Consider the following 19,439-nt stretch of genomic DNA (forward strand, 5'->3'; position numbering starts at 1 on the left):
ATAAAGGTACAGAATAGTGTGCACAATATACTATTATATTCTTTTAACAATGTACACACAGCCGGGCGCGGTGGCTCACGCCTATAATCCCAGCACTTTGAGAGGCCGAGGCGGGTGGATCACGAGGTCAAGAGATCGAGACCATCCTGGTCAACATGGTGAAACCCCGTCTCTACTAATACAAAAAATTAGCTGGGCATGGTGGCACGTGCCTGTAATCCCAGCTACTCAGGAGGCTGATGCAGGAGAATTGCCTGAACCCAGGAGGCGGAGGTTGCGGTGAGCCGAGATCGCGCCATTGCACTCCAGCCTGGGTAACGAGCGAAGCTCCGTCTCAAAAAAAAAAAAAAGAAATGTACACACATATATATACACTGTGCAGGCATAAAACCTCTGAAAAGACATATGAGAAACCAGTAACATTATTTCCTAAAGGGAAGGAACCTGTGGTGCCTGGGAACAGGGTGGTCTGGAAGGGAGATCTAACTTTTCAACACTTTTTATACCTTTTGAATTTTGTATAGAGTACAACACTTCCCTTTTTCTCTAATTTAAAGAAAGAAAAAAGGAATACTATGATGCTTTATCTTTAGTTTTATTTTAAGCAATCATCTGTATTTTTGTATGTAATAAAATTAAAAGATATCCACCCATTTTGTCAGATTTATTTATCTTTAGCAATTTAAGTATTAAAATCACAGTTTTTGCCTCAGTCCTTAATAATGCTATATTCATTATATTTCAGATGTTTAGCTTTCTCATGGAGAAAAAGAAACACAGGCATAAACCTATATACTATCCACCTGCTAGTCCTGCAAGGTAATTTTAATAAAGTGTTAATGATATCTGAACAATTTCTATGATGTTGGCAGAGAGATATCAACAAGAGTGATTATAAAGTAGCTAGCCTTGTAAGTCAAGAGTTATGATCTTTGATCCACTGCTCAATCCATTTCAAGATCTGATCTACATTATTTTCTAGCTCTTCTGGTTTATTGCTAGGCAGCTGATGCACGATTTCTTCCTTGTAGGATTCTGTGGCTTCTTCATAAATAACTTGAAAAATCTCACACTGAATATTGTCTGTTAGTTTCTTCTCATTATAACCCCTAGAAGGCAGGGAGGTTAAGCAAACGAAAAGAAAAGTAAGTGGCATTAATTGGAGTTTTAGAAACATACCAGAAACTGGATACTTTCAAATACATAAAAAATTACAGAGACACTTATCATGGTCTCTTCACCTAGAGAGGAAAGACTGATACTTGTTTATACTATAAAGTTTATTGATACTAGGGTTAACTAAGGATCATGAGCCCAACATTTAGATTTGTCTGAATTTTTCCTCCCACAATTTGTCAACTATTCAATAAATTCCCACTGAATTTTTAGCATAACTCCCGTAACTTAGTAATAAAAAGATGTGTAACCCAATGAAAACCTGAGCAAAGGTTCTGAGTATTTCTCCAAGGAAGATACACAACTGTCTAATAAGCACATGAAAAGATGTTCAGCATCTCTAGCGATCAAGGAAATGCAAATCAAAATTACAATTCACATGGATGACTACAACCAAAAGATGAACAATAACAGGTGTTGGTGAGGATATGCAGAAATTAGAACTCTCATACACAGATAGTATGAATATAAGATGATGCAGCCACTAAGGAAAACAATTTGGCAGTTATTCAAAGGGTCAAATAAAAAGTTTCCATATTACCCAGGAATTCAATTCCTAGATATATAAACAAAAGAAATAAACACATGATGTCCACACAAAAACATGTGCAAAAATGTTTATAGATACAATATTCATAACAGCCAAAAAGTAGAAACAACCCAAATGTCCACAACCTGATAAATGTATTTTAAAAATGATATGTCCATATAAGGGAATAGTATTTGGCAATAAAAAGGAATGAAGTACTGGTACATGCTACAACATAAATAAACCTTGAAAACATACTAATTGAAAGAAGATAGATATAAAAGTCCATATCCTGTATGATTTCATTTATATGAAATGTCTAGTATAGACAAATCCATAAAGATAGAAAGTAGATGATTGGTTACCTAGGGCTGGGGAACTGAGGGTTAAGTGGGGAGTGACTACTACTGGGTATGGGGTTTCTTTTGGGGTGACAAATTTTCTAAAATCGGTTGTGGTAATGATTGTATAACTTTTTGATATACAAAAAAACAACTGAACAACTGATATATACACCTATTGTGTATCCATAAAACTGGAAAAAAAACCCTGAATTATGTACTTTAAATGGATGAATGTAAATTAAATCTCAATAAGGTAGATTATTTTTGGTTTTTGGTTGCTGTTTTTGAGACAGAGTCTTGCTTTGTCAAGCAGGCTGGAGTGCAGTGGTGCAGTCATGGCTCACTGCAGCCTCAACCTCCCAAGCTCAAGCATTCCTCCCATCTCAGCCTCCAAAGAGCTGGGACCACAGGTGCATGCCACCACACTTGGCTAAATTTTTTATTTTTTTGTAGAGACCTGGGTCTTGCTATGTTGCCCAGGCTGGTCTCAAACTCTGGGGCTCAAGCAATCATCTTGCCTCAGCCTCCCAAATTGCTGGGATTATACATGTGAGATGTGAGCCATCCTGCCTTCCCCCGACCACTCAACCATGCCCAGCCTAAAGCTGTTACTTTTTTATAACCTTTTCAATAGTTAAAAATACTAACTAGCTCTCTCATAGTTTTTTTTATACTTTAGTCATACCCTTGGCTATATATGTAAAACAGTAACTTTTTAATCAAAATTTTAATTTGTCTTGATTGAAAAAAGGCATATGTACCATATATATGTACTATATAGTCTCTATTACTTCTCTGCCCCAAAACTTTTAATGGCTTTTCACTGCCTAAAGAAAGTAAGTTTTAGGTCTAGCCCCAATTTAACTTCTTTTATACGTATATTTGGTACCATACTATTCTGTGCAAGGATTTTACAAGTATCCCAAACAATAGTGGTTAGTCAGAGTTGACTCTAATCAGTGAAAACCACAAATTCTGTCTCTGACCTTAAGCAAAATTCTGGAGCTTTCCTTTCTGAGATTGCCCTCTAAATTCTCTAGAATCCCCATATTCCCACAGCTTTGATCAAAAGACAGTGGGGAAAAAAGACTTTCCTAAAAGTTTCTCTTTATTATTGGTTCTTCTGCATTAAATCTGATGCTCCATTTGTGGGTTTAACTCAGGTATCTGGTAAAGATTGTGAAATGCTGGTTTATTTTGTTAGTTTTTCATAAGCTTTCCCATTCCTGATGTGGGGATAAAATGAGGAAGTACAGTCAGTAAGCAAAGAGTATGTTAGAGATTTGGCTGTTTTCCTAGCAAGGATTTTTACATCAAAGAAAAAAACATGGCTAAATCGGGTTTCTACATAGTACATTTTACTTAATCAGATTTGTCAGTTGAGATGTTAATTTACTCAGAAAGTACTGCCCATATTTTAAAGTAGTCATATTTTCAAATAAAATCCTTTATTAGCTGGGTGCTGTGACTCACACCTGTAACCCCAGGACTTTGGAAGGCCGAGGTGGGCAGATTGCTTGAGCCCAGGAGTTTGAGACCAGTCTGGGCAACATGGCGAGACCCCATCTCTACAAAAAATACAAAAATTAGCCAGGCATGGTGGCATGTGCCTGTGGTCTCAGTTAGTCAGGAGGCTGAGGCATGAGACTTGCTTGAACCAGAGAGGTGGAGGTGGAGTGAGCCGAGATCACACCACTGCCTTCCAGCCAGGTTGACAGAGGGAGACTTTGTCTCAAAAAAAACCACAAAAACAAAAACCAAAAACCCTTTATCATGGTACTACTGGTCAATTTCAGGAATCTGAATAAAAGTTAATACTATGCTTTAAGAATCTGATGTTTTTCCTTTCTTACCTTGTTTCAAGTCTTTCGTACAATACATTGGTATCTGTTCTCAGCACAAAAACTATATGAAACCAGCGTTCAGGGAAGAAATCACAACCATGGTAATCAACAATAACTCCACCTTCTCTCATTTGGTTATCTAACTCATCAACTACCTGTAAGAAAAGTTAAAAAAAATGCTTCTTAAGAAAACTGAAGTCAACTTCCATATTAAATTCAACAAATGCATACTTTGTGAAAAAGTCATACTTACTCTGTCTTCATCTAAAATGGGACAATCATACTCTTCATCATAGCCATCATATAATTGTTCTAAAAGAGATTTAGAATTGCTTGTTAAAATAGTATTTTCTAAGAAACTTTAAGTAATTTTCAACTATTTCTAGACTTTAGAAAAGGAAATGTATTATCAATTGTTCTTTTAAATACTAACAAAATAAATGTCACATAGACACCAAATATAAAGGAGCCATACTGACTGATGAATTAGAATTTTGTCTAGAGAGAAGCTTGAATAGCAATGTATTTGAAACTGCTTTAAATGTCAAAACTGAAACCAACTAAAAAGAGTGAATAGCCAACTTCAGAATTTGTGGGGCTATTAGTAGAAGCAGACTACATTGTTTTTGTTAAACTACAGATTGGTGGGAAGAGGAAACACCTGAACAGATACAAACACACTCAAATACATTAAAAGCAGATTAATTTATCAAAAGCAGTAACAGGCCAGGCGTGGTGGCTTTGCGCTTGTAATCCCAGCATTTTGGGAGTCCGAGGTAGGAGGATCGCTTGAGCCCAGGAGTTCAAGACCAGCCTGGGAAACATGTTGAGACCCTGTCTCTACAGGAAAAAAAAAAAAAATTAGCCAGGCATGGTGGTGCACACCTGTAGTCATAGTTACTTGGGAGGCTGAGGTGGGAGGATTGCGTGAGTCTGGGAGGCGGAGGTTACAGTGAGCTGAAATCATAGCACTGTACTCCAGGCTGGGTGACAGAGCAAGACCCTGTCTCAAAAAAAGAAAGAAAAATCCCAGCTACTCAGGAGGCTGAGGCAGGAGAATTGCCTGAACCCAGGAGGCAGAGGTTGCGGTGAGCCGAGATCGCGCCATTGCACTCCAGCCTGGGTAACAAGAGCGAAACTCCATCTCAAAAAAAAAAAAAGAAAGAAAAAGTAGTAACAGATTCTTGATTTCAGAAATGAACCTTCTGTCACTGAGCTCACATCCTCATGGGGATTGAGAAGGGTCAGGACCCAGATGCTCCTGAACAGTATCTTTACTTCTAGATTTCTAGCATCCCAAACTGCCATTCCTCATAAGAGTTAAATAGTCTTATTTCAGAAGGCAAAACAAAAGTAATGTACAAAGTTACAAAGGAGGCAAATTTAAACTTAACATAAGAACTTTCCAACAAATCACAGCTGGCTTTCAAAAGTTTTCTTTCAGGAGGTAAGACATACCATCTTACCCTTACCCCCAGCTGCTAGGAGGTATTAATCTAAGGTAGGCTTAGATCATCCATTAGCCACCTCTGAGAGCATGTTATATAGCAGTCTTCCCACTTCTTTCCCCTTAATATTTTGGTATGGGTTGAAATGAGGTTAAAATGAACCTAAGTTCTGAAGGGACACAGGAGTAGTCTGATGGTCACTGGAGGGCACTGAGGCAGTTGTAACTCCTTGTCTTGCTTGGAGGGTCTGTGGACTGATTCTGCGCACATAAACCACCTTTCTACCACCCTAGTGTGGCCTCTGCCTCCTCGGGCTATTCCTCGCCTACCAGAAACTCTCTAAATCTAAAAAATTAAACTGTCTTGGTGTAAAGAAAACTGGGTAACAATTTAGAAAACAATCTAAATCCTTTATAATACAAACTCCAGATGGATCTATAAAGGAATGATTCATTTGAATTTGTTGAGTGGCAGAATAAAAAGACTGATCCAGTCATTTAAAATGTTGACTCTCTCTTCCTTGAGAAATAATAAAACTCTAAGAAAAGTAACAGAATGGGAAAAATGACAAAGGATTGAAATGTAGATAATATAAAGACCTTAAAACCAAAATAACAATAAATTGCTCAATAAACAAGAATTCACACAAGATGGAAAAGTGGAAAAAAGTAAACACACATGAAAAAATACTGAACTTTTCTAGCTATTAAAGAGATGCAAATTAAAATGAGTCTGTATTTATGCCAGTTATACGTTCAATCCATTTAGCGATTTACTCTACCATTTAATGTCTAATTGGACAAAACTAGAAAATAATAAAAAATGCTGAACAATAAGGAAATAGTTAAAGCTTGGTTTACCAACTTTATAAAATATCATGTAATTAAACACAAGTAAATAAGTATTAGAGTTATAGTATTACAGTTAACATAGTTTAACAATACTATGTAATACAGACTAGGCAGCAACATGATAAATGCTCACATATACAAGTGTAAAACATAAAAAGCAGAATTCAAAGTTGTCTTTACTAGGGACAAAGAAGAAAAACAAAAGATGAAAATAGTAGGATTAGAGTATTTTTCCATATACTATTTTTACAATATTGTGTGTTTTTTCACTGTACCATAAAATCTAAGAATACAGCTGATTCTGTGCTAGGCGGTAATCTTCATACTTTAAATCTTTACTTTTAAAAGATGTCTTTGGCCGGGCATGGTGGCTCACACTTGTAATCTGAGCACTTTGGGAGGCCAAGGCAGGTGGATCTCCTGAGGTCAGGAGTTGGAGACCAGCCTGGCCAACGTGGTGAAACCCCCTCTCTACTAAAATACAAAAATTAGCCCGGTATCGTGGTGGGCGCCTGTAATCCCAGCTACTCAGGAGGCTGAGGTTGCTGTGAGCTATCATGCCACTGCACTCCAGCCTGAGTGACAGAGCAAGAGTCTGTCTTAAAAAAATAGTAAAGGATGACTTGAACCAACATATGCTATCTAAAATAGATGTGTCAACTTTTAGGATAAAAGTCTTTATTTTTATATGGATAGAGTCTCATTCTGTTGCTCAGTCTAGAGTGCAGTGGCACAATCACAGCACTAGCCTCAACCTCCTGGGCTCAAGTGACTCTCCCATCTCAGCCTCCCGAGTAGCTGGGACTACAGGCATGTGCCACCACACCTGGTTAATTTTTTTGTTCTTTGTAGAGGTGAATTTTTGTATTTTTTGTAGAGATGAGGTCTCCTTATGTTGCCCAGGCTGGTCTTGAACGCCTGGGTTCAAGTAATCCTTCTGCCTCGGCCTCCCAACGTGTTAAGATTATAGGTGTGAGCCACCATGCCCAGCCAGGATTAAAGTATTTATACTAATGCTGAAGGGCAGAATTTCTTAAATCATGTTAATATATTTTATTTTTATTTACTTTTTTTTTTTTTTGACACAGAATCTCGCTCTGTTGCCCAGGCCGGAGTGCAGTGGTGCGATCTTGGCTCACCGCAACCTCCACCTCCTGGACTCAAGCAATTCTCCTGCTTCGGCCTCAGCCTCCGGAGTAGCTGGAATTACAGGCACGTGCCATCATGCCCGACTAATTTTAATAGAGATGGGGTTTCACCATGGTGGCCAGGCTAGTTTCAAACTTTGGACCTCAAGTGATCTACCCACCTCAGCCTCCCAAAGTGCTGGGATTACAGGTGTGAGCCACCACACCCAGCCATGTTAATCTGTTTTAATAAAATAGTGTAATATAAACTTTTATTATTTTTGAGACAGGGTTTCACTCTGTCACCCAGGCTGGAGTGCAGTGGCGCAATTTTAGCTCACTCCAGCCTCAGCCTCCTGGGTTCACGTTATTTTCTAGCTTCAGCCCCACCAAGTATCTGGGACTATAGGTGTTTCCCACCATGTCTGGCTAATTTTTGTATTTTTTGTAGAGACAGGGTCTCACCATGTTGCCCAGGCTGGTCTCGAACTCCTGAGCTCAAGTGATCTGCCTGCCTTGGCCTCCCAAAGTGCTGCGACTGCATGTGCCATTGCGCTCAGCTGTAATCCAAACTTGTCAACACTCATTCACACAAACCAAACAAATAATTAAATTTTTAAAAAGAGAAAGAAAATAAATAAATGAAGAAAAATTTTAAAAACCAAAAAAACAAATAAAAATATAAACACTCATTCCCCAAAACATTCACCAAATACCACATACCAGTGACCTAAGGGATAATGAGGACATAACTGATAAAGTGAACAAGAAGACAAACAATCCTTCCTTCAAAGAGTTTAAAATAAAGTGGGAGAAGACAGACAAGTCACCTGGAAATTATAATATTTTAATGTTACAGTTCATGGTGACATGGGAGCAATAAGGATGGACACCTAACATAAACTTGGGATATTAAGGGAGGCTTCCTGGAGGAAGTGACGTCTAAGCAGAGACTTGCAATAGTTAGATACATTAAAAAAACACACTAGGGGCCGGGCGCGGTGGCTCAAGCCTGTAATCCCAGCACTTTGGGAGGCCGAGACGGGTGGATCACGAGGTCAAGAGATCGAGACCGTCCTGGTCAACATGGTGAAACCCCGTCTCTACTAATACAAAAAATTAGCTGGGCATGGTGGCGCGTGCCTGTAATCCCAGCTACTCAGGAGGCTGAGGCAGGAGAATTGCCTGAACCCAGGAGGCGGAGGTTGCGGTGAGCCGAGATCGCGCCATTGCACTCCAGCCTGGGTAACGAGCGAAACTCCGCCTCAAAAAAAAAAAAAAAAAACACTAGGGAAGACAAGATAGTCAAAGTTAGAGACTAGGAAGGGGCAGGCCATTTCAAAGGAGGTAAATAACAATGAGAAAATAAGTGGTAAGGGGTCAGGTAAACTGAGGCTACTTTAGAAAGTTTCAACTGGAAGCCAAATTTATACTTGCCTATACATAGGATCTTAAGCAAAGATCAGAGTTTGATTTGATTAAAGGACCAAGAGATCAGAAAATTAAGTCAACTTTCTAAACAAAGTTTTGTGACTTTTGTTTTAATTCCAGGTACAGATATATTACTTGCAGAAAAAAAATCAACTGTGGGGCTAGAGTTAAATGGCGAGACCCTGGCTCACTGCAACCTCTCCCTCCTGGGTTCAAGTGATTCTCCTGCCTCAGCCTCCCGAGTAGCTAGGATTACAGGTGCCTGCCACCACACCTGGCTAATTTTTATGTTTAGTAGAAACAAGATTTTACCATGTTGGCCAGTCTGGCCTGGAACTCCTAACCTCAGGTGATCCACCCGCCTTGGCCTCCCAAAGTGCTGAGATTACAGGCATGAACCACAGAGCCAGGCTCCACCTTCCCACCCTCAATTTTTTTTTTTTTTTTTTTTTTTTTTTTGAGACGGAGTTTCTCTCGTTACCCAGGCTGGAGTGCAATGGCGTGATCTCGGCTCACCGCAACCTCCGCCTCCTGGGTTCAGGCAATTCTCCTGCCTCAGCCTCCTGAGTAGCTGGGATTACAGGCACGTGCCACCATGCCCAGCTAATTTTTTGTATTTTTAGTAGAGATGGGGTTTCACCATGTCGACCAGGATGGTCTCGATCTCTTGACTTTGTGATCCACCCGCCTTGGCCTCCCAAAGTGCTGGGATTACAGGCCTGAGCCACCACGCCCGGCCCCCCAATTTTTTTTAAAGCTCATTCTTACCTTAAAAAACCTTCCCAGCTACTGCTCTTTGTCAAACTGTATAATCATGACATTATGTTTAACTGCCATCCTAGAACTTATATACACTCAAGTGAAAGCTGTTCTTTAATCGTATTGGGATGCTAATTATTTTGACACTGCTGCCAATACTTGAAATATTTTCTTATTTCTTCTTTTGGAAACATATTCACCATATTTACCTCAACTCAACAAGAAGCTGGTAACTCTAAAGCAATTAGAACAAGAAATTAACTGGTTTAGAATGATTGGGTGTCTTTAAAATACCTGGCTTTTTATGTGGAGAGAAAAGGGCAATTAATTCTGCATAGTGAAGTTAGAGAGCCAAAGATAAGACACTGACATTGGGCCTCTAAGGAGTTGTAAGGAAGGTAAGGGAACCTATAAAGAGAACAGCATGCATAAAGACTCGAGGTGGAAAATTCCTAGTGTTTTGAGAATAATAGGGTAGAGTACACTGAAGGGGACATAGGGGAGAGAACGGCTGCTGGTAGACAGTGGACATTTTATAAAAATTTCCTGTATTTCCTTAAGGAGGATGGACTATGTGCGTAAAAAGTTTAAATCATGTCATTCTCCTTCCTCGCTTTTAAGGAAACAATAGTGTAGATGAGGAAGGAAAGAGATACTGAAGAGGTCAAATAGGAGATTCTAGGTAGGATTCTAGGCACAGCACCAGTGGTTTTGATGGAATAGGGGTACAGTAGGGATGTGTCAGAGAAACCATAAAGATTTAAAGGCCAAGTGGATCTGTGTGGAGAGAGTGATGTGTATTTACATGTTTGGGAGGTAGAAATCACAGGAGTGGGCAAGTACAGTCAAGGATGCCTTCAGAGCATGTGCTTTAAACATACTCATTTAGAGCTGTAAACATCTGGGAACTATTCAGATGGTTATGTCTAATAGGTATCTAGAAATTGAGCTGTTTTAATTATAAATTTAAGAGTCATCAGCACAAGGGAGTGACTAGTCCTGAGTGAGTGAGATTACTAGTAGGAGGGGCAGAATTACAAGATGGCTGCAATGAAATCATGGGGGAAACAGGTGGAAGGGGAAGGACCAGATGCAAAGATGGGGAGAGAGCAGTGTCAGAGAGGCCAATAGAAGAATAGTTTCTAAGACTTGCAGTGGGAGTTGATAAGGGGAGAGGAAAAATGGGATTCAGAAAAGAACAGAACAGGGAACAGCATTTTTTCTTTCTGTAAAAGGCCAGATAATAAATACCTTACACTTTACAGGCTAGTCTTTAGCTCAGAAGTCATACAAAAACAACAGTAGCTTGCCAACCCCTGGGTTAGAGATATATCAAGATTCTAAGTGTTGAAGGCTAAGCTATGCTTTACAATTTCTATTGGAAATGGATCCAATGTCAATATATTACTTTGTCTAGACCTATGGTATCCTGCATTTAGGAACAGAGGCCAAAGACTGAAAAACTGGTGCCAGGAAAATTAAGGATGCTAGCAAGAGTATACTTACATGATTGTGTATAGGATAGGATATCAAGTGAGCAGGTGTCTTCAGACTGTGAGAATAGTAATAAGAAAAGCATTCTTACGGGCTGAGCACAGTGGCTCACGTCTGTAATCCCAGCACTTTGGGAAGCTGAGGCAGGCGGATCACAAGGTCAGAAGTTAGAAACCTGCCCGACTAACATGGTGAAAACCCATCTCTACTAAAAATACAAAAATTAGCCGGGCTTGGTGGTGCATGCCCGTAATCCCAGCTACTCAGGAGGCTGAGGCAGGAGAATCGCTTGAACCCAGGAGGTAGAGGCTGCAGTGAGCCAAGATCTCACCACTGCACTCCAGCCTGGGTAACAGACTCTGTCTCAAAAAACAAATAAATAAAAGAGAAGCATTTTTATATTCATACCACAGTAAGACTCTTAATAGCTTTTTTTTTTTAATTGAGACAGTCTCCTTCTGTTACCCAGCCTAGAGTACAGTGGCATGATCTTGGCTCACTATAACCACTGCCTCTCAGGTTCAAATGATTCTCCTGCCTCAGCCTCCCGAGCAGCTGGGATTACAGGCGCCTGCAGCAATGCCCAACTGATTTTTTTTTTTTTGAGACAGTGTCTCACTCTGTCTTGCCCAGGCTGGAATGCAGTGACATCATCTCGGCTGACTGCAGCCTCTGCCTCCTGGCTTCAAGTGATTCTCCTGTCTCAGCCTCCTAAGTAGTTGAGATTACAGTCGCCCACCACCATACCCGGCTAATTTTTTGTATTTTTAGTAGAGATGGGGTTTCACTATGTTGGCCGGGGTTTGGTGTTGAACTTCTGACCTTAGGTGATCCACCCGCCTCAGCTTCCCAAAATGCTGGGATTACAGGCATGAGCCACCACATCAGGCCAAAGTGCTGGAATTTATAGGCATGAGCCACCATGCCCAGCCAGTTTTCTTAAACTTAATTCCCCACCTAATTTTTTTTGCCTTGGTTTCAAGAGTAAAGATAACTCTCTCAACTACTACTGCAATTCCACATGATCACTAGGATGATACTAAACTTTTAGAAATATGTTTAAAATTAGGGTTTTCTTAAAGTCTTGTTTTTTTCTGACTTTAGTGAACATCAGAATAAGTCTCATTTATTTACAGCAAGGTTTCTCAACCTTGTTACGAATGACATTTTGAGTCTGGTAATTGTTATTAGGGGAGACAGGGGACTGTCCTGTGATCTGTAGGATCTGTGGTAGAATCCCTAGCCACTAATCACTAGATGGCAGTAGTAAATCTGGCCATCACCTCCCCCTCCACACAACCAAAAACGTCTTCACACATACACTCTCAAAGGGCAAAAATCACCTAGTTGAGAAACACTGCATTATAGATGATTGCCTGGTTTCCCTTAATACATCACAACTTGAAATAAAAATGAGTTTGGATGCCTCAGAATATCTCCAGATATATTCAAACAGGATCTGGGTTAAAAAATCTGGCATGTTAAACCTTACAAGTACCTCACCAGGCCTGGCGCAATGGCTAACACCTGTAATCCCAGCACTTTTGGGAGGCCAAAGTGGGAGAATCACTTGAGCCTGGGAATGGGAGACCAGCCTGGGTAACACAGTGAGGCCTTGTCTATAGTCCCAGCTACTGGGGAAGCTGAGGTGGGAGGATCATTTGAGCCTGGGAGGCTGAGGTTGCAGTGAGGGGAAACTGTGCCACTGTACTCCAGCCAGGGCCACAGAGCAAGACCTTGTCTCAAAAACAAAGGGAAAAAAAAATGAAAAAAAAGCCACAAAGTACCTTCATCAAACTCCAGGTCAAGTCAGATCAGAAATCCTTTATCTGGCATTACAGAAGGGAGGAAAAAACACTTTTCCTTTAACACTTAGATCCTATTTCATGAAATAATCTCACAAATAAAGAACAAAGAGGATGGTTGGGACTATACACAACTGACTGAAATGGTGTTTGAGTACCCCAGGTACAGTGGCTCATGTCTGTAATCCAAGCATGTTGGGAGGCTAAGGCAGAAGGATCACTTGAGCCCAGGAATAAACCAGCCTGGGCAACAAAGCCAGACCCTATCTCTGCAAAAAAAAAAAAACCTTTAAATTAGCTGGGCAGGGTGGTGTGTGCCTGTAGTCCCAGCTACCAGGGAGGCTGAGGCAGGATGATCACTTGAGCCCAGGAGTTCAAGGATGCAATGAGCTATCATCAGGCCACCACACTCTAGCATGGGCAACACAGCAAGACTCTTGTCTCAACCAAATGAAATGGTGTGAGTACAGGTAGGAGAGAACCCAAAGAAGAGGAAGACAAGTGCCTCATACTGGATTGTCCTTGGTCTGGTGTTATCATTGCTCTCAATGCTATTATTATTTTAGAAATGTTAAATTGAGTGAAAGTAACATTGGAATGCATAAATGAAATTGACTATTGTGTGACTCAGAAAGGTAGCGTGCAATAGTGAGGAACAAAACCAGATTTCATATAGATATGTAAGATGGAAAGGCCAGGTGCAGTAGCTCACACCTGTAATCCCAGCACTTTGGGAGGCCGAGGTGAGTGGATCACTTGAGGCCAGGAGTTCAAAACCAGCCTGGACATGGTGAAAGCCCATCTCTACTAAACATAGAAAAATTAGCAAGGTATGGTGGTACACGCCTGTAATTCTGGCTACTCCAGAGGCTGAGGTATAAGAATAGCTTGAACCTAGGACATGGAGGCTGCAGTGAGCTGAGATTGTGCCACTGCACTCCACCCAGGCAACACAGCAAGATTCCATCTCAAGAAATAAAATAAAATGGAAAACGAGTAGCTGTATGATAGCAAATAAAGATCTAAGTTTTAGAAACTACAACCTTGAGAAATTATGTTCTTTTGGGCAAAAAAAAATAAAAAAATAAAAAATATATAGACCGTCAGGGGCAGTGGCTCACGCCTGTAATCCCAGCACTTTGGGAGGCTGAGGCAGGCGGATCACGAGGTCAGGAGTTCAAGACCAGCCTGTCCAAAGTGGTGAAACCCCGCATCTACTAAAAATACAAAAATTAGCTGGGCGTGGTGGCACATGCCTGTAATCTCAGCTACTCAGGGCGGAGGCAAGAGAACTGCTTGAACCTAGGGGGGTGGAGGCTGCAGTGAGCCAAGATTGTGCCACTGCCCTCCAGCCTGGGTGACAAGAGTGAGACTCCAGCTCAAAAATATAAAAAATATATATATAAACTATAACCTAATTATCAGACCTGGATCAAAAGTGAACATGGTACTGGCTTATAGTACCAGGAATATGAAGAACAAAGATGCTCAAAACCTGCAAAAAGAGACACTGATAATTTTTTAAGTGGAGACATACTGGGAGACAATAAGGGTTCTTAATATAACCAAAGGGACAGAAAAATGGGACCTAGGAAGTTTGGTGATTGAGAAAGATAATCAAAGCAGGTAAGAATTCACTATGAATAAAAATCCTAACCACGTGGTCTCTCCAAAGAGGAGTCATGGTTATACTTCAGCAATCTGAGAGAATGGATCACAAGAGTGACATACACACTAGAGAGCCTGCTATGATCTATCTATCTGAAGACACTTTAGGTGACATGCTAATGGTAATAACAGAATGCAGTACTACAAGCTGCTGCAACTGTCAACTGTTACTCCTCTTGGTGACAACAGGGAGAATACTGCTTTTAAAAACATAATTGCCAAAGCACCAACAATCAAGTTAATGAATGACAACTTTATTTTTCTTACACTTTTAAGGCTGAACCTTCATTTAAATTGAAAAGTATGGTAATTGTATTTACTCATTAAATATTATTAAAGTTTTCTAAAACACAACTTGAAAACATCCAGCATGCATGTTTAATATCAGTACAATAAATTCAAGATCAAGTACACGTTACATGCAGCAAAGCTAGATTACAAATTATCATAGTCGTCGTCATCATCATCATCATCATCATCTTCATGTTTTCTTTTCAATGCATTTGATGATTCACTGGCAGTATTTTGTGATGACACCATATTAGTGGTAATAAGAATGTTTTTGGACCCAATTAATGATGGATTAATGAGAACATTCTGAACTGCTGAAGTTGCAGGAATTGAAGCTTTTACAGCTGGAGACTGCGATGTAGGCATCTGTACTGTAAACCTTTGTCCCGTGAGGGACATGGGAGTCCCCACTTTAGTTGAAACAGACATGGTCTGTGGGGTTGGTGTGCCTAGTGTGGGAGTACTTGGTCTGCTAGTAACTGAACCAACACTTAACCGCGGGACTGTTATTCTTCCTGCAGAAGCTGATGCCTTTTTCTGTAAAGATTTCAGCCTATAGTTTGGAGCTGTTAAGCAATACCTATCAGGTGGCAACCTAGGACCTGAATATGGCTTGATTAATGGCAAAGGCGTTTGATTTCTTTGCCTTGCGATATCTAATAAAAAATCTCTTGGGGGAGGAGAGGTAAAAGACTGGTCAGCGCGGCACTGGATTGCCAATCGCACATCATCTGCATCAACAGTAGCTTTCTTAGCATGGCTTGAATAAATTTTTGCATCATCTAGAATTGTGGTCACATATCGGAAGGCAAACTCCAACATCTGATTTATAACTCTTGGCTCATATTCTGTAATCCCCATATCCTTCAGGATTTGTGCCATCATCTGTGCATCTTTCGGCATGCTCTTGGGAGAAGCCATCTTGCCAGACTCCATGATATCCGATGATCAGACTTTAGATCATTTGAAAAAAATATGTACATTAGATCAATCTGAAATAGTTACTTTAGTAGCAACTGTCAGGAACTTAAAAAATTTTAAATCTATGTTAAACTGTAAAATATTTTTTAAAAAAATCAAACTATGTTTTCTTAATTTTAATGAGGCATACTTTAAGTCCCTTTATTTAAATTTATTGAGTTCCTACCACGTACAAATCATTGTTGACTATAAAAAGATGAAGACACAAATAAGGGAGCAATAAAAGATTAGGGGAAAACAGGGTAAAATAAATAACAACATCTATCATCTCAGAATATATGCAGTTGCATGCAAATCTCAAACTAATCTAAGATACCATAGCATAGTCATGTCCTACGCCTGTACTCAAAATAATCTCTTTCCAGTGAGACCAATATACTCACTGTGCTCATATACATGTTTAGCAGTACCAAACCTTTGTTTGCTCAACTTAAAAACATTCTCCTTATTCACATTCTACCTATCCTAAATCCAGTCTCTTCATAGGAGCCTTCCCAACTATTCACAAGAATTGCTAGCCATTTTGAAAACAGAAGGGAAAATGGTCAAAATAACCAGCACATAGCATTAGACACTTAATATTTCTGTGGATTACCTAAGAGTATATATTCTTTAATGGCAAGCTGTTTTTTGTACCCTCTGACAATACCCAGCACTAACACTCCACTATCAGACTTTTTAAAAAAAAAAAAAAAAAAACAAATCTAACATCAAAGTGTCCCTTACCTTCTCGAGCTAAATCACCCACATTAATGTATTTCAGTCCTGATTTTGATGCAAGTTCTTTGCCTAGTGTGGTTTTTCCAACCCCTGGTGTACCTGTAAGATAAGCCACAGAAAAATACTGTTTGTGAAATACTACTCATCACACTGCAGCCCACCTTCTGCCCTTTTTTTTGGAGACAGAGTCTCCCCTGGTCTCTGCCCTTCTTAAGGTTCTTGATGAATGAAATGAAAAACCTTCTAATTAGCAATCATATGTAAATTTTTTTTTGAGATGGAGTTTCCTTCTTGTCACCCAGGCTGGAATGCAGTGGTGCAATCTCAACTCACTGCAACCTCCACCTCCCAGATTCAAGTGATTCTCCTGCCTCAGTCTCCTGAGTGGCTGGAATTAAAGGCATCTGCCACCACGCCCAGCTAATTTTTGCATTTTTAGAGACGCGGTTTCCCCATATTGGCCAGGCTGGTCTCAAACTCCTGACCTCAGGTGATACGCCACACCTCAGCCTCCCAAAGTGCTGGAATTACAGGCATGAGCCACCTCAATATGTACTATGATCTAATAAAAATTTTCCAAAGCTAACTGAATGTCAAAATATCACCCAGTGTATTGATCCTTCAAGGGTGAGGCTCAGCAGATTCTGATGCAGATTCAAACTGCCTGCTACGACCATGGAACTGCTCAGAATAAAATTAACCACCTCAAATCAATTACAGTCATTCATTTACTTATTTACTTTTTTTTTTTTTTTTTTAAAGACAAGATATCTCTCTGTTGCTCAGGTGGAGTGCAGTGGCACTTGGCTCTCGCTGCAGCCTTGACCGCCTGGGCTCAAGCAATCCTCCCATCTCAGCACGTCCAGTAGATGAGGCCATAGGTGTGTACCACCATGCCCTGGTTAATTTTTGTAGATGGGGTTTGGCTATGTTGCCCAGGCTGAGCTCAAGCAATCTGCTCACCTGCCTCTCCCAAAGTGCTGGGATTACAGGCATGAGCCACCCACCCGGCCTATTTGCTTTAATTTAAATAGATTAAGAAACTGTTCATAGCCAGGTGTGGTGGTTCATGCCTGTAATCCCAGCAATTTGGGAGGCCAAGGCAGGGGGATCGCTTAAGCTCAGGAGTTCGAGACCAGCCCGGGCAACATAATGAGACTCTGTCCCAAAACAAAAACTGTTCATGTTAAAATGTAAGAGTCTTACCCCTTGCACCCTTCCCTAGAGACAACCAACCACTGTGAACCAGTTTCCCATACAGGTATATCTTCCCAGAGAAACTCTATTTATGTTGCATATGAATGTACATGTATGTACATACTCTTTGTATATACACACATAAATACAACATATATTCCCTTTTACATAAATGACAATACTATATACTATACGTTGCTTCTTACCTTCCCCTTCTGATATCTATTATAATTACATTTCAAGATCAAATTTGTAATTTTCTGCTATTCAGGTTTAACATCCCTGAAATTAAACTTGAGCATAAAGATAACAGGGATAATCCAGTTCCCATACGCAGAAGAATAACAGTTACCTCAAGTCCACTATAATTCACCAAGTCTGAGCCCTGGACTCAACATGTTTTCAATAAAATGCTCACTTTAGAGTTTTGACAATGACACAATATTAATAACCAGGGCACTACGTTTGATCCATGCAAAAAAAATGTAATATCTTCCACTTAAGAAATCTTAAATGCTAAACATTATTTGTGGCATGGTTAATCGGCACCTCTCAGAAACAGACATGTCTTGTGCGCTGCCAACCATCTTATGTTTAGATGAACGCTGTAACTTCACTGCTTTATTTCCAAAACTCAGTCTTAATTTTTCGGTACGTTCCAATAAAATATACATGCATTAGATTTTTCCACGAAAGGTCTACAATTTAATAAACACTTTCAGGACTAAAATGTTCGTTGAAGTCGTTACGCAGCATTTTAGTTCCTTCACTGATAACACGCACCCTGAGTATGGCTTCAAAGACCCACTCCTACGCGAGAAACGACCCGAAATGCTCACTAGATGCCTCTCCTTTAAGGGGTTGGGGGGAACCTCTGATGTAACTGAACAAAGGCATACAGTAATTTAGTCACACCACAAACATCTGAACTCATTTCCCGAAATCTGATCTGAGGCGTTTATCACAAGCAAATAAAAAATAAAATACGGCCCAGGGAGGCCTAAGGAGTGAGGCATCCACCATTAATAGCTCTACCGGGGACCAGATATGGCCTTTTCGCTAAAAATCCCAAAATCAACCCTCCCAAAGAATCAACAACCCATTTTACACACAAAATACCGATTCAGAAAGACTAAGCAGACTGCCAAGCAAGAGAGCTAGATCTGCCGACCTCTCTCCTCCTCCCCCGGAAGTCTCGGGCCACCGGAATTAACGTTCCGCGTCCCCTCCCCCGCCTCCTGCCAAGCCCGCGAGGGTCGGCTACAGGGGCGCTGCAGCCGCCTCGCGGCCCTCGGGAGGCCTCCAAACCGGACACTGAGCGGGCCCCGAGGCCTAGAGCACTCTACAAACCTCGCCTGCCCCCGCCCAATCCCTCCCGGGATGCCTCCAAACAGGACACTGAGCGGGCCCCGAGGCCCAGAGTACTCTACAAACCTCGCCTGCCCCCGCCCAGTCCCTCCCAGGATGCCTCCAAACAGGACACTGAGCGGCGTCCGAGGCCCAGAGCACTCCATAAACCTCGCCTGCCCCCGCCCAACCCCTCCCGGCCGCGCGCCCTGACCGGTGAGCAGAATGTTCGGAAGCAACATGGTCCTTGCTGCGACTGCTCCGATCACCTCGCTCAAGCGCCCTTTGCACTATGGGGAGGAGCCGGAAGGGGCGGGCGGCAGCGAGAGCCCACGGGCCCCAAGGACCTCGAGGCCCACCGCGGCGCCCCCGGCCTGCCCCGGCGGCCCAGCTTTGGCCCACTAGTTACCTAGCTTTCCCTAACACG

General features: G+C 41.1%; 2 protein-coding genes across 2 annotated transcripts; both read right to left on the reverse strand.

The window, feature by feature from the left end:
* Nucleotides 1-579: 579 nt before the first annotated feature.
* On the reverse strand, nt 580-19,313 carry AK6 (adenylate kinase 6). Its single transcript, XM_012462214.2, has 5 exons — nt 19,227-19,313; nt 16,475-16,567; nt 4,147-4,205; nt 3,903-4,048; nt 580-1,109 (listed from the first exon to the last, which is right to left on the reverse strand). The coding sequence occupies exons 1-5, from the start codon at nt 19,252-19,254 to the stop codon at nt 917-919; spliced, it is 519 nt and encodes a 172-aa protein (XP_012317637.1). The 5' UTR covers nt 19,255-19,313; the 3' UTR covers nt 580-916.
* Nucleotides 14,710-16,564, reverse strand: TAF9 (TATA-box binding protein associated factor 9). The gene is made up of 2 exons (XM_064376027.1): nt 16,475-16,564; nt 14,710-15,720 (listed from the first exon to the last, which is right to left on the reverse strand). The coding sequence occupies exon 2, from the start codon at nt 15,701-15,703 to the stop codon at nt 14,912-14,914; it is 792 nt and encodes a 263-aa protein (XP_064232097.1). The 5' UTR covers nt 15,704-15,720; nt 16,475-16,564; the 3' UTR covers nt 14,710-14,911.
* Nucleotides 19,314-19,439: the final 126 nt, after the last annotated feature.

Source organism: Aotus nancymaae, unplaced genomic scaffold, assembly GCF_030222135.1.
Source record: "Aotus nancymaae isolate 86718 unplaced genomic scaffold, 86718_ANA_hifiasm-v0.15.2.pri h1tg000014l, whole genome shotgun sequence".
NCBI lineage: Eukaryota > Metazoa > Chordata > Mammalia > Primates > Aotidae > Aotus > Aotus nancymaae.